Here is a 26,190-nt window from a genome sequence, read left to right on the forward strand (position 1 = left end):
CGCAGGCGGCTTTTGGGTCCACTGGGGGGTACTCACAGCTTTCTTGGCCGGCGCCGGTGGGGTTACTGCTTTGGCTGGTACCTTGGCGGTCATCTGGGACCGGCTGACCACATAGTCATCTGCCATCCTCGCCGCCTCGGTGTAGGTCTTGGGCTTTTTATCATACACAAAAGCCCTCACCGCCGGCGGGCACTGCTGCATGAGCTGCTCCTGAAAGATGAGGTCCAGCAGGCGTTGGTAAGTCCTGGCCTCAGAGCCCTCCACCCAGTGTAACCCATACAAAGCCATGCGGGTCACATAAGGGTGCCTCTCCTCCAGCCGGAACTTACCCCGGTAAGCTTCAGGGGTAAAACCGTGCTGAAACAGCAAACGTTCTTTCAGGTGGTCATAGTCATCAGCAAACTCCTCTGTAAACGCCATCAAAGTCTGTTTAGCCAAGCCGGAGAGTAGCGGGTCCAGGCGTGCAACCCTATGCTGGGGAAGCACCCCGTACCGCCGGCACTGTGTTTCAAAGTTCTTTAGAAACATGTCAATCCGATCAGTGCCCTCCACATACTTGGTGAGACTGTGCTTCTCCAGTTGGAGTCCATCTTTGGGGGGTCGGACCGGGGGGCAATAAGCGGGTCTGTTCACTGCCATAGAGATAAACTGTAGCCGCTCCTCCGGTGTCCCTCGGTCTCCCCACGCTGTTATCAGTGCCAGCATTTCAGGGGTAAACGGGCTGGTAGCTGCAGCTATCAGTGCCCCTCCTGCTGCACTTGTCCTGGGAGGTGCACTTGGTCCCTCCCCGGGATCCTGCCGGCCCGGCACTGGGTTCAGTCCCTGATCTCCGGGCGGCTGTAAAAGGGCAAGCTGAGCTACTTCCAGGACCTCTGGATGCTCAGCTTCATATGCGGTGATTGCAACAACCATGTCCTCAACCTCCTGGTCCACATATTCCAGTCCATAGGCACGGCACTTGTCTTTTAGCTGATTTCTAGTTCTCAGGTAATAGATGTTCTCCGCTTCACTCATGGCTCTGAGTTCTGGGTCGCAGCAGTGAGGTGGTGTGACAACTTGCGTTACTTGTTGCACTACTGTGTGTTCAATATCTTTAGTCCCAGGAACTTGCAATTACCATCAAGTTCCCACTGGATCACAGTACCCCGCAGAATACTGTAATCCAGGTCCAGTTCAGTCCCGCCAGCTGCCACCAGTTTTATTAATACGCCTGTGACGATAGCTTCCACAGGCTTATTAATATTACACAAAAATAACTGGGTTTGAACTGAACGAGGCTTAAGATATAATAAATTGTATTTATTCCTTAGAATAAAGGTGAACACAACAGATAATACAGTAACAAACAAGAAGTACACTTACTTAGGGGTTGGGGAATGAGAAGTTAGATGTAGCATTTCTCTCAGCAATCAGGAAATCATTCAGGTGATATCAGGTAACCATATTAGCAAACGAAGACAAAGGATATATGGGTGGACAGCAGTTTATAAACCTTTTGTCCCTCTATCTGTAACATTAAGCACCGGTGATTGGTTTTCAATTACCTCCAGCCAATCTTTAACATGGGAACACATTTCAACACATGCCCCCCTGCTAGCTGGCACAGGCGCAGTAGAACTCTGGGGTCTCATTTCTGTAGCCCCACATATGCAAATGGAATGCCAGCCAGTCTACCCATTTGGCTTTCTGGCAGGAAAACCTTTGTTGGAAGGTGTTAAATGGAACACTTAAGAACTGCTCTGGTTTGAGCCTCGGATAAACAGTGAGGGTGACAAAACTCTTTGAACAATACTTAAGTCCTAGACATTCGGTCGTCTCTCGGGCCATCTGCTACATTATGGCCAAAGAAATTTCCTCTGGAATTTATCCATACCTTAGAATACAGTATTAAGCATAAAACATAGACGGATTAAAATATCCGGTTCCGTTTGGTCTAGCAGGTCCAAACTTCCCAGTTCTCATTGCCAGAACTGGGACACCATATGGTCCAAACAGCGACTTGCTACAACCTAAGGAACCGGAGTTACACAAATGCATATTAAATCATTTTAATACAAAAATCTCCACTGAAAAAGAAATCTCAGCTTTTCACTAAATCCCCATTGAAAACAACGGGCAGCTCCGCCATAGACTTTCAATGGTAAATCGCCGCCATTGAAGTCAATGGGTTTTTTCTGCCATTGAAGTCTATGGGATAAGTCCCGAACTTCAAGGGGGTCCATACTCCGTCGGGTTGGTCCAAGCGGGTCAAGGATGGTTCTGCAGCGATGCCGGAGCAGTGGCTACAGATACCCCAAACCGTGATCCGCTGGACCCTCCGGAACCGGAGCTATGGAATACCAAAATTCAGTTTTTTCCACTTAGTCATTTTTCAGAGCCGTTTTTGCCGCCACCGGCAAAGCCTATGGCGCGACCCGCTCTATCTGGTTCGACCCTTATCGGGGGTCCAGGATTCGGGGACCCGGTGGTGGTCGAGTGGGGGGAAGCCCAGGAACTAGGGGCAAAAAGAATTTTATTCCTAGGTGCTCTAGAACTGTTTATTCCCACACTAATTGACATTGAACTTGACTCAAGTGATTTTAACTCTATTAAAGGACATTGTATCCGCTTTGCGGTTTGCGGTCTGGACGGCAGCCAACTCGTTCTTCGAAAGGGTACCTCGAGGCATCTCCATTGAAGTCAATGGGCCCATTGACTTTCAATGGGAAACCGCCGCTCTCCCTCTCGGACACCACCTGCTGGTCTTTACAGGCAACAGGACTAAAACAGCACACTTCGCCATTGGAATGCATTGAGCCCTAATGGCGGCCAATGGGGACCTGCAAAATGGTGCCTGAAAAGGCGGGAAAACTACACAAAGAGCTATAATCATTAAAGAACTATTAACCCTTGTGCTCCCGGATGGATTCTAGTGTGTGTGTGATGCAGACACTGATTAACACAGACATTACAATGGAACAGGGGAACAGGGGAAAATACATTTACAGGTCATAACAAGGGTTAAATCACATTTCTTGACCTCAGTCCAGTTAACCCCTTGTCTCCCTGGTGCGGTCAGCGGTGGCCAAATGGGGTGCAACCCCTTTAATACCGGGCCACCCCCTTTCTCCCTCTACAGACACGCTTAAACCTTGTGGGGGAGGGGCCACTACCCTCCCAAAAGCAGCTGAGACCAGCTGCACATAGTTAACAAACACACAGATATCCAACAAGCTCTGAGAATCCCCAAACATTACCACATTATATATATATATCAAAGGGAGTCAAGAGAATATATAGGTACTGTATTGCACTGTGTATTTTTGTCACATTGGAAGTAGCTTTGGGTATCTTTGTTTGTTATTTGTTGTATACATTTAGCCACGCCCACTAGCACTCCTTTTAACACTTATATACATATATATATTACAGTATGTGGTAATGTTTGTGGTTTCTCAGAGCTTATGGGGATCTGTGTGTTTATTAACTATGTATGAAAACGTACAGATGTTCCAGCATCTCATAATATTTAATAAATGGCAAACTAAGTGGGCTGTTGTCTGGAGCAGGATAAAAAAAGGGTAGTGCTCAATGATAATAAAACATTGAAAGCCAAAGAGTGAATAGACGATAAGCCCGCACTTTAATATTGGACTTTGCACACAAAAGAATACTGTAAATCAGGTCAATTATTCCATGAACTACCTCGTTAAATTTAAAAGATGCTGAGAAACTAATGAGGCACTTATTGGGGTGGGGGGGGGGAATACACAATGAAACTCTAATGCTCAATGTAACTGTATGAAATAAAGAAGTTCCCTCTCGTGAGCCTGCAAATTGGAATAAGCTCTCTAGTGCCCCCTGCAGTGGGAAGTAACTGGCAGAGATGACAGTTCTGTGTGTGTTCATTTCTACTTAGATGCTTCTGTCATGGGAAAAGGTTTGGAATAGATCCCGTTACCACACACATCTTTTATTTGAACTAATTAGAGCCTCTGTGATGTCTCATCATATCGCAAATCAAGTGCTAAAACCCTGTAACTATTAAACGTTATTTTAAGACAGCAATGCTCAAAGTTTTATTAGCCATTTCCCCTTTTTTTATCTGAACCTTGTACCCTGGACTGTACCCATCTTGCTTTTGGGGTGGACAATAATGGCCGTAATCAGGAACAATAATTTTCCGCGTACTGATTTGGTCACAGGAAGCTGCTATACTGAAAGGGCAAATACCCTCTTTTAAAAATTTAATTTCTACCATCATGTGGTCTGCTGGTATGTGAAAAGTGCTTTCCTATTCTAGGACATGGGTACGCAAACATGGGGGTGCAAAATTTTCTGGGCGCGGGGGGGGGTGCACGGCGCTTACAGAGGCCCCGTGCTCTTCCCCAAATCATTTAAATTAAATGCCGGGGGAGCACATGAGGCCTCTGTATGCCTCACTTACCATGTCTTCGCTATTTGATGCCGCCGGTCACATGACGTCGCATTGCCATGGCAACGCTGGGTCATGTGACGTCAGATGGCGAAGGACAAAAAGGTAAGAGGAGCAGGCAGGGGGGAGTGAGCAGTGGGGGAGAGCAGGCAAGGGGGCGCAGACTAAAAGGTTTACGCACCCCTGCCGTAGGACACTCCTGGTAAGATTATTTTTTTTATAAAAGGACAGTTGTCGCACAGGGGAGATTTGTATGTATGCATGCATGTATATCTTTATTTATATAGTGCCATTCATGTACATAGCCTTTCACAGCATGATCTAAGTAGGAAGAACATACAGAGTATGGTGTTCTGGTAAGTGCGTCTGCAAGGGGTCAAGATAGCATCTACTTATGTGACAGTTCTGTATACAGTGCAAATGGACTTAATGCATGGGCATTTTCTTGTGAAATTTGTCACATTCGCAAGATTCAGTGAAAAAAAACTAAACATCCCTGGCCCTGCCCCGTTCCAGCATCCACCCCATGGGATCGTTTTGTTTTTTATAGCAGTGGCAGTTTATTACATTAAATGTATAGGGATAATAACTAAGCCCTGTTATGAAGATCTAAAGTTTTAAAGTCAGAAGCACCAGGATTTAAATGGCACTTAATATTGAACTGTGTTCTCACACTTCAAAGACATTGGCAGTACTACTGAGTCCACTCAGTTCCCCCATAAGAGAGGAGTACGGAGTTTTGCCTTGGTAGGCTGAGTGGTGTCACACTGCAAGTAATGTCTGCAACACAGTGGGATTTAGGAGATCTGTAAAACCAAACCCCAGTGGTCACAGTGGTTTGGATGCTTTAATAATTAGGGTTGACAGGTGTCCAGTATTGAACCAGACAGTCCTGAATTTGGACACTCTATCCAGTAAAATATTAGAGGTAATACTGTACATGTAAAGTATGTGTTTGGTATCACCTCTCTGAAATTAGTAACCTGATTGGCTTGGCGGGATTTTCTCGAGGGAGCAAGGGCTACTGATAGAGGGCTGGGCAGCTTCCTCAATCCTGATTTGCTGCATTACCCAGCAGCAGCCAATCAGGAGGAGGTGTCCGGATCCTGAGGGTGGGGCCAAAGAGAGAAAAAAACAACATGGAGAGGTTAGAGGGTGTGTGTGTCTCAAGTGCGTTGTACCTTTCACTGTTGTGTCAAATAATTTTGAAAAAGCCACCTGGCAACCCTATTCTTTATACAAAAAAGTAGGTAAAAGAGTTGGAGTCACTGGTGCTCCTGTTTTGAAGTACACAATGTAGAATTTGACTATTCGACTATTAACTGTCGCTGTCGTTTCACGGCCTCAGAGCAGGGCCACTTCCCTAGTGCCTGGAGAGTGTGATCTTTCCACACCCCGAATTCCTCCTCGCCTAGCGAGGTGGGCAGCACCCCAGAGAAGGCCTTTGGCCTGCGATAGTGGTGAGTGTGGGAGGATGTGGTTAGGGTGTCGGCCAACCGCTGCAGTACGTCGGTTAGAAGGGGTTCTGTTACGGGGCCACCCTGGGGTTCTGGACTACCCTTTTCCCGGTGAGGGCTATTTGGTGGTGATCGAGGATCATCCCCTTCGGCATTCCCATCGGCACCCCATAACTATTCTCCTCCCTCATTATCTTGGGCTCCGGGTATATTAGGGGGCACCCCCCATACGGGGCTCCGTGGAGGTGCACGCCCATGGGCCCCTTCGCATCAAGGTCTATACGGCTGGCTATTAGCACCGTCCCAGGCGGAATCGGAATCAGATATTCTCGCCACCTCCCAGATTTTAGCAAACCCTGGACGTTGCATTAAGGACAGGCATATGTCATGAGAGAGTCAATTTTGGCACGTGACCAACGGCCACCACGTGGCTGGGAGTGTTCGGCCCTTCTAGGGTCCACTGCTGGATCTCCATTCTGGTCGGTAGTGACATGTTGTTTGCACAAAATTTTAATTTTATAAATATACTTTTGGTCTTTGGCACCCAACATCTGAATCTCAGCAATAACTCCAAACAGCCCTTCCCTCCTCCTCAGGGAGATCTGGCTGATACAGGTGTTATGGTGCTAACCTGTTAAGCTTATAAGAGGCCTAAGCCTCCGCGCTTGGGGAGCCTGGGTTGACGAGTGCAGTTCCTCCACCTGTGAGGACCCCATCATTGGTGGGTTAGCCCTTCACGGGAACAGGTACACCTATAGGGTGACGAAGCCAGCTGTCCTATTGGCGAAACGCGTAGAGTGGACCCGCCCAGGAAGTGTAAGGATTGGTGCTGCTAGCTGTCGATCACAAGCCGTACTGGAAGTGACGCGACGGAGTTCACTGTGTATACCGGAAGAGACGTATCGCATCGGAGAGAGTGCCGGAGGTGATCCCTATACACTGCGGTGGAGAGGAGAGCACAGAGAGCCTACGACACAGAAATCACGGAGCGACGGCTGTGCAGTGAGCTGCGGCCTAATCCCTACCACTCCTCATTCACTTGATAAGTGATAAATGTTGATTTTACCTTTTTACATTGTAAGTGCGCATTTTTAGCATTACCATAAAGTTATCCCTTGTACCATTGATTTGCACCATGGAGATTCTATTCTTCCATGCCCTCATCCACCTGACTTCTGAGCGTGAGGTGTATCCTGTCTGCGTTTAGGAGACTCCACAGATTCCACATATCCTGTATTTGCCCATACCCTACTACTATCTTGTGAGTAGGCTGCACACAAGAGCCACGTTTATCACATGCTTCAATATTGAACCTGATTGTCTGCACTTAGTTTGTGTTTTCTCTGTTGTTTTTTCCTCCATGTTCCCCCTGGGTTGTGAGAATATATACCTCAAATAACCACAATTCAAACAATGTATATCCAACACACTTTACTGTGGTCTCATAGTACTTCCAACAATGCAATACATACACAATAACAATGTCTGGTAGGTAACAACAACCCACTTGTCGCTCCACCCAAAGTATTGCGGGTGCCTTGGGCATCTACAACCTGCTTCCGGTAGAACAACCCCACCCAGAGATATATGTGAGGGCAGCGCTACCCTCCCCGTGGGGTGTTGGTGCACGTGGATAACTTCCTGGGTACTTAGGTACACCAGGGTATGCTCAGATAGACCGCATCCATGATCCCACGATGCAGGACCTCCGACACAATCCCCATCTCGCCTTATGTCTGGTAGCACTGCGCAGCCATTCCACCAGGCCTGGGGAATCCGTCTGCTCCACTGAATTGTCCGCACACTAAGGGGCAAGTCCCTTACTATTGGCCACCCCTACAACACTCCACTATGGTGTAATTAAACGGGTCTGGCTTAGTCCAGAGGGCTTGACTAGCTCCCCGGACACTACCTCTCCCTTCACCGGTTCCGTCAGGACTGAGCATGCCACCTTCAGTCCGTGGAGGAAATCCTGAACGACAGGACCTCCTCTTCCTGCAGCGCCAACCTCAAGACGGCCGCTGCCTTACACACAGTCCCTATGTGGCAGCGCCAACCACAACATAGCCGACACAGCTCACTAAACCCTCCGACGGGAGGGTACCCTGCTACATACTATTTGGGCATTCTGACCTGATCTTTACATTTGATTGAATACAGGTAAATTGCCAGAATTTGTAGTGAAATGTGCTTTTCTTGTAATTACTGCAGGTAATTTTCTTATGGTGACAGCTGAGACATGCGATCTTCAGCCTCAAGGCTTTCGAGTTTTTCTTCTAGAGATTCATTATGGACTCGGTAGGTGACATTTCAAAATATTTTATTTAACATGATTATCTTTTTTTTATTATTATTATTATTTGTCCGTATGTATGTCTTCACAGTAGTAATATAATATTTAAGATGTAACTAGTACATTTCAGAAATAACCAAATCCAGCTCAATTAAATAAAGATCATGCTGTACTTACAAGGACCCTCATTGTACCTATATTATATTATATGCAGTAGAATATGTTCAAATGGGGCGTGGTGGCCGTCAACATCATCCGTGTTTAGGGGTCTGTGTTTCTGGCACTGCTGTTGCCTATGATCTTGGGCCCCGTCAGCCAGGCCCCCTGATCCAGCGAATCCAGGACACACTGCCGCCCCCACCCCACATTTGCGACCCTAGGTAGGATTTTACAGCAACTTACTGTATAAGCAGTTACGGCATCATAAGCTGAGCATTAAACTGTGAGAAATAAGAAACAGACATAAGCTCACAAGAGGCAGGTTTGGAAAATAACGCTTGTGTTCTTTATTTATATATAATGAAATTGCCACAGTCTCAGCACAAACATCTTATTCTGCCCCAATGAAAAATAATGACAAAAAAAAGAAACATTATGTACAAATGTGCATTTAAATAATTTTACCACAAACATTAAATGATGCCACTTTATAGATCACTGTTAAGACCTCACCTAGATAAGTGTGTTCTGGAGACCACATCTGTAGAAGGACGTAAATAAATTGGAGATTGTGCACAAGATGGTGCATGATCTATCTATTATAGGAAATATATCAAATCTATGCTTAAACATGCGTGTCTTCCATTGGTTCCCAAACGATTCACCTTATTGCCACGTTATAAAGTGGTTAAACTGCAGGCACAGATTCCAGGCAGTGCGTATATATGAGCAGTAAGTGGCCATGAAACGTTCAGCTTACTGTTTATTTTATACGTGGGTTCTCCAGAGCTGTTGCCTGCTGCATTACACAGCTTGTTTAAATAAGATCCGTGTACATCCTGGAAGATCCCCAATGGCCCCATTTAGGTGAATGGGTCAAAAAGGGCCATGTGATCTTTTTCCATAAGGCATCTTCCATGTTGTTAAACACCTTTCAGCCCATTCACTTGAAAGAGACATATTTACTAAGCATATATTTTATTTGTTATTCAGTGATCTATGTTTTAGGATTTTTTTTTATATTAAGTTACAAGGTATAAGAAAAAAAAATGATGCTGTAAGATGACTACTGGACTAAGTTTGGTACCAGAAGTTGGCCCACACTATACGCAGTGATCACTTTTCCAGAAGTGTGAGCGTCAGACAAGGTATAATGATGTTATGTTTCCCACCATTTAAAGTCGCACTCCTGGTAACACCGTGATGTCATCCCTTATGGCTTCCTATTGGCCCACATGACACAGGACTTTTAAGCTGGGCAGGGATACCAGCTCCCCTTTCCAAGGTAAGCATCTCGGGAAGCAGGGGGCCCCCAAAGCTAAAATTAGCATGATTCAGTTACGGAGACCACCTGATTCCGACCTATGTGATAAAAGAGCAAAAACATGTAATGGTGCTTTAAGGATGTTTTGTTTCCTACCCATTGTTTAAAATGTACATACAATGTGGGGCTCACGTAGCATGATTAAGTCATGTGCTTTACCACTTTTGGGCTGGACGGTCCTGAAATACAGTTTGTTTCAGAGTGGGGTTAAAAGAAAACATCTTTGGCTTTTATTCAATGTTAAGTTACTTGCTGAAGGCATTTTTTTAAAACAAGGGACTGATGCAGTAATCAATACTTCCATTTATAGCCATAATTGTCTGCATACGGTATATTAAAGTTAAGCTATAATGTTTAGAAGTTTACATTACTGCATTACAGCCCACTCAAGGCAATACTTTAATAAAATATTCAGTGAACCATACTGTATTTTATGATTTTTGTTTTTATGTGATATGAACTCATAAAGGTGTTTAAAACTATTATGCTCTATAATGACTACTGGACTAAATTTGGTCCCTGAGGTTGGCCCACAATATGGATGCAACGTTTACTTTTTAACATAATAAGTGTGAGCTTCAAAAGACGAATAAGGAATAAGTTTCCCAACATTTCTTATTAGCATTTACTTGAAAGTTGCCCATATATTCCAAAGTGTGGAAATTTTTTGCGAAGGATAAAGGACAATGTAACATGAAATGTAATCACAATGTGTAACGGAGTGCTCACCACAAACAAGGCGTGACCACGGGGCCGAGGTGGGGATTTGATGTAACATCAACCTCCAGCCACGAGTGTGCGTCTGGAGTATAGATTGGTCGAAGAAGCCGGGTCGGGGTTGGAGAGGTCAGAATAGTCAAAGGTACTTGCCAAGGTCTGGATTGGAGAGGTGCAGATCGTTGCAGGTACTTTGCTGTGGTTGGGATTGGAGAGGTTCGGATCTTTTAGGTACTTTGACGAGGTCAGGGTTGGAGAAGTGCGGATCTTCAAGGTACTTTGCCAAGGTCAGGATTGGAGAGTTGCAGATCGGCATGATAAGCCGGGGTCAGGAGTATAGAAGAGCGGAGTCCAGAGAACAAGCAAGGTCAGGCAAGACAAGACAGCAATAAGACAAGGGCAGGCTGAGCATATAAAGGCGGGCTGTCCAATGAAAGGAGAGTAGACTCACCAGTATGCCAGGCTGTGGTTGGCTGGAGAGAAGTCAGCAACAGGTGACAGCACTAAGGCAGAGGAGCAAAGGAGGTTATGCAACGGCCGAGCATCGCGGGCGTAGCCTGGAGATGTGACAAGCAGGGACGGTATTTAGTGCAGTGCGTGATCCGTGCGTGCCCCTAAACGGAAGGCTGGCATTCGCTGGCACGCGAGACGTGCTGCAAGAGGCGGAGGAAGCGAGACACCCTATCGCGGGTTTGGGTAAGCTGGGGCCACACAGAGCGCGCCGCAGGTCATGGATCCTTACACAATGCAAGTAAGTAAAGAAGTCCCTAATCCAAGGAACTTGTTTGTCTAAATGAAAGAAAAGGATGGGGAATATTGGGAGAGATACGCTTGTGTGGTTGATGTTCAGTGGTGCTCACAATGAACCTAGCAGCTAGTAGGCTCATGTCCTGGTATGAGTAACTGTGTCCTGATGAAGATTGGAGAAGATGCAAGAATATTAAAAATGTATCAGCTTTATAAAAGTATGTTTTTAGGGCACTGTTCAATGTGTGGAGGATGGAAGATTGGAATACTCTACAGGCAACATCAGCCCAAAGGATGGAGCAAGTTATGAGGCGGATAATGGGAGGTCATGAGAAGCATCAGAGATATATGGAGGAGCATTGTTATGGAAACAAAATCTCATAAGTAAACCCAGAAATAACCTCGGCCATTGCCATGGCGACAAGTTATAGGAACTAGAAAGATCTTTTGCTTTGTAGACTTCATGTGTACGTAATTACACAATTCCGTTCACTATTTAAGGTTTACATACAATTTGGGAGATTGCATTAGCATGCTTGAGACTTGTTCTTTAAACCCTTTAATGACTCTAAGCTCCCAAAATACAATTCTGGCTGAGAAGGAATTAAAAACTTTAAAAGAAACCTCTTTTAGTTTCAAGTTACTGGCTGAAGGCATTTTTAAAACAAGGGACCGATGCAGTAATCAATACTCCCATTTATAGCCATAATTGTCTGCGTACATCAAAGGCAATCTATAATATTTTGAAGTTTACATTACTGCGTGCTGTGCATATACTGCGCATTTTAAAAGTACTTAGCCAAAGAGGTCTCAGGAGAAGAAGCCCTATCCCCTATGTGATGCTCACAAAGTAGTTCTCGTTTAGCTTAGAACACATACTGTAAGTGATTCAACATATGACTGCAGGGCCACTGCAGCACTGCTGGGATTTGAATCAGCCAGAAAAAGCAGGCCATTTTCTAATTAATCATCTCTTTTATTTATTCACTCAGTAATAATTTATAAACTCCTTTTACAGAGTTGCTGTTTAGCTATGCGCGCAAGGTTTTATTTGGTCCCAGCAGTCATTTCAGGACGTATGGGCAGAAACTGTTAACAATACTTTCTCCTGGCCTGTGCTTAGATATATTGTTACCATCCATCTACTGTGAAGCGCTATGTACAGTAATGGCGCAATATAAATAAAGACATACATACATCACATACAGTAGGTAGCTACAGATGCAGTCACCAGTATTAGAACACTTGTACCTGGGAGATTCTGGGGCAGTCTCACAGTAAATGCCTCAACATTTCTGTGAGATTATTAGTGGCCCATCGGATTAACACAGTGGGGGATCCCTGCAGTCCCATTCAAACTGAATCAAACTGAATGGGACTGCAGGGACCCCTGCTGTGTTAATCCGATGGGCCATTAGGAATCTCACAGAAATGTTGAGGCATTTACTGTGAGACTGCCCCAGAATTTAAAAGGCAAGGGTTCTAATACTCGTGGCTGCATCTGTATGTTAAAATATTACAAGGAGTAGGATTGAGGGTGATGAATGTCTCAACATGGTTTACAATAAGGCCTCGGGCATGGTCCGCATAAGGCGCGCTGCTGCTCGGCAGTGAGCCCCTGCAGCCACAATGAGAGCGGCTTTAGCAGGGGCTCGCTTACGCTTCCGCAAGCGCGTGGAAGCGTAAGTCTTAGAAAATGTTTAAATTCAAGCGCTCAAGGGAGCGCAGGGCCGGTCACGTGAGCGGTTCGCCCAATGAGGGTGAACCAGCTCCGTGACGTCACAGGCCCGCCCCCCGACACGCCCCCGGATGGCGCGCTAACCAAGGCCAGGGAAAGCACCCGCTTTCCCTCAGCCTCAGCGCGCCTCCGCACGGGCTGAGTCACCATGGACTCAGCCTAACACTCATAATCCCTTGATGTGATGCTGGCCAATCAGAATGCTCCATTCAAAGATCAAAGACCATATTAATTTGCACAACAGATACCACATCCAAGGAACTCTTCTGATTAACTCACACTGTGTCCTTATTCTACTTTAGACTGTGTCATTCATCCACCAATCTTAGGGTAGTTGACCTTACATTTTAATTGCAAACAGACATTTTGACCTTCACTTTTTTCAATTAAAATGCATGCTGTACTTAGTAATGCTGCAGTAATACATTGTGTAGAATCCACATTTTATTATCAGACAAGTTAAAGGTCCCACGGCCCTAATTAGACAAAACCGTAAAAGTGACGTTTATTAGATGATTTTTTTTTAAAAGTCGGTTCAGTAAGCAAAATAAAAGTGGATGTCACTGAAATATAATTACTTTCTTCTACACATCATCAATGTTTAAAACACACGACTCACATATTTTCTGTGCCATTTTTATATTCAAATGTATATCTCTGACTTATTTTTCTGACATTGCCCGTTATTACGAGATGTCTTTTGTATGACTGCAAGAAGCGACACCAGGAAAAGATACAGGAAGTGCATAGTGACACACACTATTGATTTCTTTCTGACAACATATTCAGGGGGGTGTGAAGCTTTAAAGTGAAGCTTTGTTCTTTTTAAAATGCCATGTTTAATAAAAGTCTAAGGGAAGATTATAAATTAACAACAACAAAAAACCTATTGTGATATCGTTAGCTCCTGATCACGAATACGAATTTGTGCATTGGAGAGGCTGCATTAAACTGAAATTCTTCACTCATTCCTACGAGTTATTAGGCTGAGTCCCCGCTATCGGCCTCGACCATGTTAACTGCTTGCTTGCTGAAGCGTGCTGACGCGAGCTCTCGCTCAGCACTGAGCTTCTACAGCGACTTTAGTAAAAATTCCCCCGCTTGCCGGCGCGGCAGGCCGGTCACGTGAGCTGTTCGCTCAATAAGGGCGAACCAGCTCCGTGACGCCACTGGCCCGCCCCCCGGCCCGCCCCTGACGGCACACGCAGGCAAGCAACCGCAAAGCCACGGAAAGCACCCGCTTTCCCTGCGCGCCTCAGCGCGCCTCAGCACGCAAGCGAAGAGCCTGGACGAGGCCTACCTCTGTGAATAGGAATCCTCCGTTCTCTCACGCTCTCCCAAGCTTTGTGCTTGAGGAGACACTGCAGAGATACTTTCAGGCTCAGAGCAGAGTCACATGACCCTGCTCTGACCAATGGGAAGAGAGAGGGCGTGTTCTAATGCCCTGTCACTACTGCAAACAGAAACATGGATTTCTAGCCGAGAGAAGAGGAGGGGGTGGGGGGGAAAACGGACTGCTAGGGTTGTGGGGGGGGGGGGGTAGGGGGCAAAAACGGACTGCTGGGGTGGGTGGGGGGCAAAACGGACTGCTGGGGTGTGTGGGGGGCAAAACGGACTGCTGTGGGTGGGGGCAAACGGAGTGGTGTGGTGGGGGGAAAAGGGAGGGAGAGAGAGGGGGGGGAGAAGGAAGGGAGGAGGAGGGGGGGAGAAGGAAGGGAGAGGGGAGAGGAGAGAGGGAGAGAGAGAGAGGAGAGAGGGAGAGGAGAGAGGGGGGAGAAGGGAGAGAGAGGGGGAGAAGGAGAGAGAGGGGGGAGAAAGGGGAGAGAGAGAGGTGGGGAGAAGGGAGGGAGAGGGGGAGAAGGGAGGAGAGGGAGGGGGAGAAGGGAAAGAGAGGGAGAGGGGGGGAGAAGGGAGATAGAGGGAGAGGGGGGAGAAGGGAGAGGGGGGAGAAGGGAGAGAGGGGGGGGGAGAAGGGAATATGGGGGAGAAGGAAGAGAGGGGGGGAGAAGGGAGAGAGGCGAAGGGTGAGAGAGAGGAGAGAGAAAGCAAGGGGGGAGAGAGGGGGGATGTCCAGGAGAGAGAGGGGGGCAGGGAGAGATAGCAGGGGGGGAGAGAGAGTGCAGGGGGAGGGAGAGAGAGTGCAAGGGGGCGGGGAGAGAGAGCAGGGGGCGGGTGAGAGAGTGCAGGGGGGGAGAGAGAGAGCAATGGGGGGGGAGAGAGAGAGCAATGGGGGGAGATATATATATATAGAGAGATAGATGTAGCCCCCTTTCCTCCACCCTAAGTGAGATTCAGGTGGGTAGGTGTTTCTGACTACTTCTCAGTTGTGGTGCTGTACCTGTTTGGCAACCAGGAGGGCTGAGCTTCCGCCACGGGGAACCTGGGGTATATACTTACACTCGGTGCAGCGCCTCCACTGATGAGGGATCCCAATGTGGTGGAGTGTGCCCTCACCAGAACAACCATACAGTAAATACACACAGTGTGAATAAACAGTATTTACTGAGCATGAACGATAACTTCAATGAAACTCTCTTTGCATAACATCAATACATCATAGGAATAACATTGCATCACCCTGAATGCATACCATCCCCTCACCCACATGTCCATCATCACATCACCCTCAGTCCCTTTGATAATACTGTGCTTGGACATTTATCCCTTGAGTGTCCACAACAATAAAGAGAGTGTGAGGGATAGCGCTTCCCTGTGTTGGGGCACAGTGGTGCACATAATATATACTACCTCACTGATCAGTCCTGATCAGGAAAATCCTTGGAACTCAGCAACACCGCACAGTGATCCCACGCCGTGCCTGCGCTGCTCTCTGCAGGAATGGATATACACGCTGACTCCACAGGGGAGGGATCCCCAGCCGGAATGATCCTTTACCACAGTCCTCTGCTATGGAGTCAGATACTCTCTCTGCACTCAGGCTGCACGGGCATTCAGGCACTGTCCTGCAGCATGTCTCTTCCTCTCTGAGTATGGTGAAGGAGTCCCCTGTCTTAAGGCAGTCCCTATCACATACAGTATTCCTCTAGTGTCTCTAGTGGTCTCAGGGGATAATTGGGCCCTGGGGGTATACCTCTACCCTAGCCCCTGCATGCAGAATATCTCTTGCTGTAGATTCTGTCTGATCCCAGACTCTGGCAGTTCACCACATGCAACTGGCACTGATGATATTACACACACTGTATAACTTAGAAAGCAAACCCCCCCTTCTTCCTATGAGGGGGCCTTTCCCTGACACAGCCAAAGCAACTACTCTAGCTGCACTGTACACAACACTGACTCTTCTTGTCAGAGCACACAGCACTGCAGCTGTGTCACTGACAAGACTTACACTCACCTAAGGGCAGGGTCCCTACCTAAGGGGCCTTCCCTATGAACTTACCCACTAACCTAGTGGGGAGTGGGGCCTACCTGGGGCCTGGGGGTAACCTGGCCTAGTGTAAGAAGCCACTTGCTCCTTACACACTTCATCCCCCTTCCTTCTCCCAGCTCCAACTGACTAGCGTGGTCTCTGCAACATTGTATCCTTCTCCCACAGGAGAAGCTGCAAACCCTATTTGCTGGCTGGCTGGCTGCACGTTATGTGGGTGAAAGGGCAGTCCCCAGAGGCTGCTGGGAATTGTAGTCCACCCAGGACCTCTTTATCATTGGGACCGCGTGTGGCTATGTCTGCCGCGCCTGTGCAACCCTGTAATGGCCGCGACTGGTCTCTTCTGCGCCGACACGACCATGGGGAGTCCCTGCGCTACGGAGCACCATCTCTGCCCCTTCGCGCTCACTATATTGGCCGCCGCATCTGCCACCGGGAGGACTCTTTGGGGACATGGCTACATTCTCCCCCTGGTGGAAATACCAATGTCCCCGCTTGGAGGACAGCGTCACACAGCACAGAGTTTATATAATAAAAATGCAGGGCATAGTATATACAACTTATCACAGGTGCTTTAACGTCAACAGTGCATAACTTAATTATAACAGTTATACCTGAGGCCAGCTGAGTGTTAGCTGTTTTGCTGAGACCAATTGTGGGGTGCCCTTAACTGATAATGTGGGGGTACCTCACTTTGACTTTCGTGTGCCTCCGCAAACTCATGGTCAGGTGCAACAGTCACTGGTTCCATACTACTTCCTCCCCCAGGGAAGGAATAGCACAGTGTCTCTTGGCCAAACCTTTACCCGGACATTTGCGGCATGGATGCGTAGGCCAGGAGGTCTTGACCCTTTCCTCGGTCCACCACATGGCGAATGAAATGATCCATGTCGCGCTTAGAGGAAGCAATTTTCACTGGATCACTCACAATACAGTCCTTATCCCTAAGCACTTGGGAGACTTCCACTGGGAAGCGAGCAAGTAGCAATGTCTCTGTACTCAAAGTCTCTGTTTCATCATGCAGGGGGTAAAGGGTTGATACCTTACCACTGCATTGATTCACGGTGTCCAGCAGGTCATCAGGAACGCTGACTGTTACCACCTCAGCTGCACTGGACATCAGGATAGAGTTGTATTGTCCCTTCACTTGGCAGATGGCCGGTACACACTGTTGATCCTGTACCGCCTGGTAGCAATCATTTTCTGTAAACTCGGGAGCGTTGGATCCCAGTCCTGGGACCATTTGAGTTGAACGCACGGGCTCCCAGGTTGACGAGAGCCGTCATTTTGGACTGGGTCCCGCACCGTAACTTCCTCTTCTTCTACTTTCGGCGCCTCCATCGGTGCCTGTGGGGAGTAAGAGGGTATCTCACCACTCCGCTGGCTTGCGATGGGATCCTCTTCCTCTTGTCTCATCTCCGCCTTTTCCTCCTTCACACTGGGAGTCGCCACGGCCTTGGGATTCTTCTGCGGTTCCGGCCGCACCTGCGCATGCTGTCGGGGAACGGCAATGTACAACGGGCCCACCACCAGTCATGACCAATCTCACCTTTGGCCCACGGGCCCACCGCAGAGCAAGCGGCAGCATCTGGATACACCTCATCTAGGGCACACGGACCCACAACAGGCTCTGTATCCGCCGAGATAGTTGGCTCTGGGTCTTTGCAGGAGTGGTCTGCCGGCTGGCGCATCCCCACTAATGGTGGATCAGTGTCAGTGATAGGAGAGAGAAGAGATACTTCCACGGGGGACAGCTACTGGGTATCTTGTATTCGCTGTTGGTTATCAACAGCAAACAGTCTTGCTCCGGTGCCACTAGCGGAAGTGCACCCCACTTTTCCTGGGCATACACCCTGCTCAGTGGTTCTGACATCTGAGGCTCCTGCTCGGGAACCGGGTCTGGAACCGACATCTGGGGTTCCGACATCTGTGACTCTGCCTTCGGTGGCTCCGGCTCGGGACCCTGAGTCTAGAATGTCCATTTGGGCACACGGGCCCTCTACAACCTCCATAGCTGAGGTAGGTTGACTAGCAGTAGGCGTTGACCGCCTGGGTAGAGACGTCAGGCGCCTCTTTCTCTACGGTTCCGCCATCAGAGGTTCTTGTTCTAGAACTAGGATGTCCCCTGTGAGAGGGTCTGGAACAGTGTCTGCAACATTGGTGTGGACACACGGGTCCCCTGGGGCCTGGGGGTAACCTGGCCTAGTGTAAGAAGCCACTTGCTCCTTACACACTTCCTCCCCTTCCTTCTCCCAGCTCCAACTGAGTAGCGTGGTCTCTGCAACATTGTATCCTTCTCCAACAGGAGATGCTGCAAACTCTATTTGCTGGCTGACTGCACGTGATGTGGGTGAAAGGGCAGTCCCCAGAGGCTGCTGGGAATTGTAGTCCACTCAGGACCTCTTTAGCATTGGGACCGCGTGTGCTATGTCTGCCGCGCCTGTGCAACCCTGTAATGGCCGCCACTGGTCTCTTCTGCGCCTACGCGACCATGGGGAGTCCCTGCGCTACAGAGCGCCATCTCTGCCCCTTTGCGCTCACTATATTGGCCGCCGCATCTGCGCATGCGCGAGCCTCAACGCCTGTGCGGACATAACAAAGATGGCGGCGCCGTGCCTCTGACGCCACCGGGAGGACTCTTTGGGGACCTGGCTACATAGATATATATATATATATATATATATATATATATATATATATATATATAGAGAGAGAGAGAGAGAGAGAGAGAGAGAGAGAGAGAGAGAGAGGAGAGAGAGGAGGAGAGAGAGGAGAGAGAGAGAGAGAGAGAGAGGAGAGAGAGAGAGGAGAGAGAGAGAGAGGAGAGAGAGAGAGATACACGGAAACACAGACAGCCCCTATACAGCCAATGACACACCACCTCCCGTAATAGCCACGCCCCCCCCACTCCTGCTCTAAAAATGTTGCAGGACAGCGATCGCTTCATTCTTGAGAGCTGGTGACATCACCACTCTCCAAGCATGAGCGAGCTCAGCGGCAGCGGGGCCGCAGCCTAAGGCCTGGGACATAGTGAATTAATCAGTGCGGAGGCGGTGCTTTCCCTGGCCTTACACAGCGCGCCGTCCGTGGGCGTGTCGGGGGCGGGTCTGGGGGGCGGGCCAGTGACGTCACGGAGCTGGTTCGCCCTCATTGGGGCGAACCGCTCACGTGACCGGCCCTGCGCTCCTGTGAGCGCCAAATTTGAAATCTTCCTGAGGACACACGCTTCCCCAAGCGTGCGGACACGTGCGCGAGCCCCTGCTAAAGCCGCTCTCATTGCGGCTGCAGGGGCTCAGTGCCGAGTGTGAGTGCGGCTCAGCACGGCTCAGCCTTGCTCACACCACTATGTCCCAGGCCTTATTCTAGCCATCTGATGTGTCTTTTGTAATAGCACAAACCAGTCTCTTCCTTTACCTTTGCAGTGAGTTTTAAGGACTTATTCTATATCTACCAAAGCAGCTGATCAAGCCGTTTCTGACCGATATACTGTAGAATTAGCTGTCAACTCTGCAGCACTAGGAGGACAGAAATGAAAGTGAATTGGGAATAATCCCAGCACACCGCTTCCTTGATGCTTTTTCCAGTTAAAGCAATGTTATCAGAAATCCTGGATGGCTACATCCTGGCTTACACCTCCCGCTGGAAGTCATGAACTATTAAAGACAAGCAATAAGTCACTTCCTCTGATTACTCCTTTCCTGTACGATATGCTTGCTGCACATTGGAAAACAAAGCAATAATGGCAGACCTCAGCACCAAAAGCTGGCATTATTAATGTGCCACCTTCAGGGAAGCAATAGATGTGAACATCTCACTGCACTGCAAGTCATTCCAACACAGAATTCCAAAGATGCAGTTCCACTTAAACTTGGTTAATAAAAACATCAAGTGGTACTGTGCCTGACTTCAAAGAAACTCTCTATATACTGTATTAAAGACATTAACAAATATATGTGTAGCCCTGGTAAGACATGGGGCTATAGTTCTATCATCCCCCTGGCATAATCCCTGGTAAGGGCAGGTTGTCAGGAGTTATCATGGGTTTCCCCCACTTCAAGCACTTGCCCTGAATGGTGGAGGTAGGTCACCTGACCCTGTGTCCAATCAAGAGTCAGTCAGGTGTGAGAGTTAGTGTTAGGGAGGAGAGGAGTGAGCAGCTCATGAGTAGAGCTGATAGTTTATAGTGAGGTGGACCAAATACCTCTCATCCTGCTTAGGGGGTGAGGGAAGAGCTAGCCCCACTCTGGATGGCCCTAAGGTCCAGAGTGGAGGCAGGGACCATCTCTAAGGAGAACAGCTGGTGGCATTGTAAATCAACTGTACCTGTCTGCTGCTGGGGGAGACCGAGTAATAAAGGAGTCTGCTGTTTAAAGAGACCAAAGTTCCCAGCAAAAAAGGAGGCTGCGCTCGTCTGCTTCCTCCTGGACAGCTTTGTTGCACACCTTCTCCCGCAGCTCCGAAAACCTCCGGCGATCACCCGGGCCAACAGTCACAAGATACAAAAAAGTTGGAGCGCAGAGAGAAAAAGTGGTGTTAGACAAAATCACTTTAATGGGTAAAATTACATATGAACACTTACAATCAAAACAGCTGCATCGCCCATGGGGTTCCAAGTCTATCCTCGCTACCACTGCCTCCCTCGGCAGTGCCTTGCTGCGAGTCTCTGCCCTGCTACAACCCGGAAGAGGAAAGCCAATACTAGACTCTCTCGCGAGATCGCTCCTCGGGAAGTGCTAGCTCCGACTGGATTAAGACCCCTGTAGGCTAAGGGTGCCACTCACCAAGACCGAGTGTGTACCCTATATTCTAAGCAACCCCTCAACGCGTTTCGCGCGATCTTGCGCTTCGTCAGATCGCGCGAAACGCGTTGAGGGGTTGCTTAGAATATAGGGTACACACTCGGTCTTGGTGAGTGGTACCCTTAACCTACAGGGGTCTTAATCCAGTCGGAGCTAGCACTTCCGAGGAGCGATCTCGCGAGAGAGTCTAGTATTGGCTTTCCTCTTCCGGGTTGTAGCAGGCAGAGACTCGCAGCAAGGCACTGCCGAGGGAGGCAGTGGTAGCGAGGATAGACTTGGAACCCCATGGGCGATGCAGCTGTATTGATTGTAAGTGTTCATATGTAATTTTACCCATTAAAGTGATTTTGTCTAACACCACTTTTTCTCTCTGCGCTCCAACTTTGCTGTTTAAAGAGAACCTTGTGTGAGACTGGAATCTCTCATCCCTGGGAGGGGGATTTCTGTGGTAGGGATTCCACCCCGCATCCCTGGGGCTTACTACAGATGGAGGCGCTGCACCATTGAAGGAGAACGAAGGCATCCACCCCAGTAACCTGTCCTGTTGTCCCCCATGTAATCGTGGGAGACTCAGGACCTCCTGTTGCCAGCAGGTATGCAACACACAGAGAAATGTAGCCAGACCATAGAACACCTTAGGGGGTCCGATCTGCGACCGGGTGGGGGTCCATGGGTTATAGTTGGAGGCGCTCCTGAGAGAAACAGGACAGGTTTTCAGCGAAGCAGAGCTGAAAGTAGTATGTACACTTTCAAAGCAAGTGCTGCAGAAGGATGGGCCTTTTTGAAGACTAGGGGTAGTCAGGAGAGACAGTCCTCTCACACAGTACACCCTAGGTGCCCTAGGAGGGTGATGTAAATTTGGGTACACTTGGCTATAGCTGTTCTAGTCGCCTTGAGGCAGGTAGTGTAGGATTCCTGTCGGGGTAGCCTGTTAACAGAGGTCAGGGACTTCAGCATAGGGTCTGCACTATGAGTGGCCAAAAGTAGGTTGACACCAAGTACTTAGGAATGCCAAGTACACTAGCCAGTATCCAGAAAACACACCACAGAGTGCTTGTAATGAACCATCAGCGAGTGCGGTGTACAAGGAGAGAGTTCTGCCTAGCCTGGGGTATGCCATGCGTTATATTCACTGGTTTCACCATAGGCACTGAGAGTAGCGCTATCGTGGGCTTAGATGGCTCACTAAAGATGGCGGCGAGAGATACATGTGCTCTGCGGGGGATGGAGGAGGTTAAAATGGCGACTGCTGCGCCATTCACTGCAACGCGGGTTGCAGACGATCCTAAATGGCGACTCCCGCCAAGCCTAGATCGCGCACATGCTGTGCGCAAGCAGGCTGCACGAGAAATGTGCCGAGATGTGCAAGGGTTTGGCGCCAAAAACAGAACCCCAGCCAAAAGAAGGGAGCAGCGCGAAAGCTGTAGCCGCACCCACCTGTGCAGTGATTGTCCGACGGGCGAAGCCACGTCACACAAAGAAAGAGAGAGTGCCCCTCCTCTAGTTTCCACCAGAGGGAGGGGGCACACTGAGAACCAATCCCAACAGTCCTCCCCAGCGGAAGGAGGGACAGGAAGTGAGGCTAAGGAACTTCACTTCTGCTTGACTGGTGAAGGAGAAGGAGCTAAGTGTGAAACCAGTAAGCTGAGCGAATCAACCCTTGCGCAAAAGATGGCTGACTTAAGCGTGACGACTAATCAGCTTCCAGGAGGCCTCCTGGTTGTGGAGGTTGATGGCCGCGAATATCTGCGATGCCTGTGCGTCCAATGCAGGTCACCCGGACCGGCCCCAAGTACTACGGCACGGTGCCAACAGTGTGGCACGTTCTACCTCTGGCCTATCGAGCCATGCCCTACAATAGTGACCCCGCGAGATGACTCTCCAGTGACGCTGATCGAAGTGGAGTAGGCGGATGCGAAGGCTGCCCTGGTCCCATATATCACCCCTGCGGTAGGGACCCAGGCCCAGCCACCAAGAGATGCCCCGACGGAGGAGAGCGCGACCGCAGTGGAGGTACTGGAGAGGGCCCGTTTCGTACCCATACCCACTGGCGGTGACGCAAGGACTCGAGGGGATTCCCCAGCGGAGGAGCCGTTGCAGTCCTCGTCGGATGATGAGAGAGACAGCCTGACATCGGTGGTGATGCATCGGCCGGTGGACCACCCTAGCTGTAAAGAAGAGGTTCCACTTACCCTAGATGGAGCAGACAAGTCCGGAGACCCCCCGACGGCGAGCGCTGGTGCGGCCTGAACCGCTTAGAAGTCCCACGGCCGTGGCAACTCCCAGTGCGGCGGAGATGGGACCCGAGACGGCTCCGGAAGAACCAAAGAGCATCGCAAGACAGCCGAGTGGTAAGGGAACACCACCACCCCCTTATTCCCGCCAGGTGAAGGAGGAACCTGTGGAGAGAGAGAGGCTTGAGGCCTACCTGCTTGACCGCGACCCTGATGGTGCACCGCCGCCCCTTCCGGTCCTCGACGCACTTCCGGTGCGGGACCAAGGAGCGGATGGAGGTTCCGCGACGACCAACGATGACGTCACTTCCGGGTCGGATTGGCGCAGAGGCCCGGAAGCTTTGATTGCTTCAATAAGGAGAGCTGGGCTGGAAGCCGAGTTCGAGGAGTTTAAGGCTCAAGTAGCCAAGCGGGGAGCCCAAAGCGCTGCCGCAAGAGACAGTAAGAGAGTACCTACCGGTCGTGGCATCGCCCGACTCAGAGACACTGTACTGGACTATGGCGATCATGTGGTCACCGCCCCTACCGCCATTGCCCCGGCCACTGCCCCTGCCCCGTCACGTGTCATGCCACCGGTTCCTAGTGGGAGTAAGCTGGATAAGACGCCCAAGTTTTCAACTGATTGGCGGGATTGGGTGACAAGTGATGAGGGTTCTGATGGGGAGATACCATTGTCAAGTGTTGTACATGTACCTAACCCCACTGTGTTTAATCCTGTTCCTAGAGGTAGGGCTCGAGGGTCCCAGTCTACTGCAAAAGCGGGTCCCGTAAGTCCCAAGGCACCTAAGATGAATCCCACGGTTTACAAGAATGTCATTAGAGAGAGACGTAAAGGCTCGCACTCTACTGAGGCAGCGACATCTGGTGTGTCCTCAAGAGCAGAGTCTGAGGAATTTATGAGTGTGTCATCCTCATATGAGCACCGAGATAAATGGTGGGCCACCGTTATTCAAAGGGTATGATGAGGGGATGGACCGCACCAGATTTGTATTGATAAAGAAAGATACTGTAGATCACTGGTGGGACGTGGGCACCTATTATCCACAGGAGGTTGCCGATGAGTTAGATAACAGGTGGAGAGACATTATGCAAAAAAGTAATTACCCCCAAAGGCTCATCTATTCTGTATGATGATATTGCGCCTGAAGAGCCAAAGTACTGGGTACTGCCAGGAAAGGCTGGGAACCGGAAACTTTCTAAGTTAAGTCGAGCAGATAGAGCCATAGCGGCAAGATACCGGCAGTCTCATGGTTATGAGTTTCCGTACATGCCAGAGCCAATAATACAGGAGATCGAAGACCAAAGAGACACCTGGCTTAGGGATGCTGTCATTGAGCATTTGCGAATTAAATTTGGTAGCACTGCTTACTTGAGAGAAGACAAAATATGTTCTGTAATGAAATCTTGAAGTACAGGCAGGAACATATTCATGCATGACATATTGTGCAGACCGGAGAATGGGCCTGTACAACCTTTCTTTGTTAAGGTTGTGGATCATAATGGGCAGGAAGTGAAGAAGCCTGATCCCCGTCATTATTATTAAAGTTAAGGGTTCTCCATGTTGGGAGTTTCCCGCTGTTATGTCACCATCATGGGTGTTACAGTCATGTACACAATATTATCTAATTATGTTTGTATGTTCACAGATTGTCCACCTGCAGGATGGTCCAGCAAATTAGGTCCAAGTGGGGACCATTGGATTTCCACCTGAGGCAGAGTGTAGCCCTGGTAAGAAATTGGGCTATAGTTCTATCCTCCTCCTGGCTAAATCCCTGGTAATGGCAGGTTGCCAGGAGTTATCATGGGTTTCCCCCACTACAAGCACTTGTCCTGAATGGTGGAGGCAGGTCACCTGACCCTGTGTCTAATCAAGAAACACAGGTGCGGTGTCTGCTGATATCATAAAGAGCAATGCATTTCCTATTTAGTGTTAGTCTGACAGTCAGTCAGGTGTGAGAGTTAGTGTTAGGGAGGAGAGGAGTGAGCAGCTTATGAGTAGAGCTGATAGTTTATAGTGAGGTGGACCAAATACCTCTCACCCTGCTTAGGGGCTGAGAAAAGAGCTAGCCCCACTCTTGATGGCCCTAAGGTCCAGAGTGGAGGCAGGGACCATCTCTAAGGAGAACAGCTGGTGGTGGCATTGTAAATCAACTGTACCTGTCTGCTGCTGCGGGAGACTGAGTAATAAAGGAGTCTGCTGTTTAAAGAGAAGCTTGTGTGAGACTGGAATCTCTCATCCCTGGGAGTGGGATTTCTGTGGTAGGGATTCCACACCGCATCCCTGGGGCTTACTACAGATGGAGGCGCTGCACCATTGAACGAAAACGAAGGCATCCACCCCAGTAACCTGTCCTGTTATCCCCCATGTCATCGCGGGAGACTCAGGCCCTCCTGTTGCCAGCAGGTATGCACCACACAGAGACATGTAGCCAGACCATAGTACACCTTAGGGGGTCCGATCTGCGACCGGGTGGGGGTCCATGGGTTATATATGATACAATATTTATGCTTTGTAAATAGAAAGAAAGGAAATCCTTATTTTCTTTAAAAAAAGGAAGTGTGACTGTGAGCATGTAAAGGAAGTATTTGTGGAGGGGGGCTCAGCTCCAGTGCTCGAGCCTGCCCAACAGGTCAGGTTTTCAGGATATCCCAGCTTAAGCAGAGTTGGCTCATTCAGAGGTTCAGTCGATGACTGAGCCTCTGATTGAGCCACTTGTGCTGAAGCAGGGACTGATTGAGCCACCTGTGCTGAAGCAGGTATATCCTGCATAGTATAATCACATTCCCATCACTGGATTAGTGCAATCTTAATTTTCAACACACAATATACAGTATTAAAAATCACAATACTTTATACCAGGGGTGAGCAAACTTTTTATGCCGAGCCCCCCTTTTCATCCATGAAATTTCTTAGGCCCCC

General features: G+C 48.9%; 1 protein-coding gene across 2 annotated transcripts in view; it reads left to right on the plus strand.

Annotated features, from left to right (window-relative positions):
• Positions 1 to 26,190, plus strand: part of ASAP1 (ArfGAP with SH3 domain, ankyrin repeat and PH domain 1) — a 365,433-nt gene that overhangs the window by 75,040 nt on the left and 264,203 nt on the right. For both annotated transcript variants that reach the window (XM_075582010.1, XM_075582015.1), the window contains exon 2: positions 8,083 to 8,169. In XM_075582010.1, the coding sequence (XP_075438125.1) occupies positions 8,111 to 8,169 (59 nt within the window). In that variant the 5' untranslated portion in view covers positions 8,083 to 8,110. The remainder of the gene's footprint in view (positions 1 to 8,082; positions 8,170 to 26,190) is intronic.

Source organism: Ascaphus truei, chromosome 2 (assembly GCF_040206685.1).
Source record: "Ascaphus truei isolate aAscTru1 chromosome 2, aAscTru1.hap1, whole genome shotgun sequence".
NCBI classification, from domain to species: domain Eukaryota; kingdom Metazoa; phylum Chordata; class Amphibia; order Anura; family Ascaphidae; genus Ascaphus; species Ascaphus truei.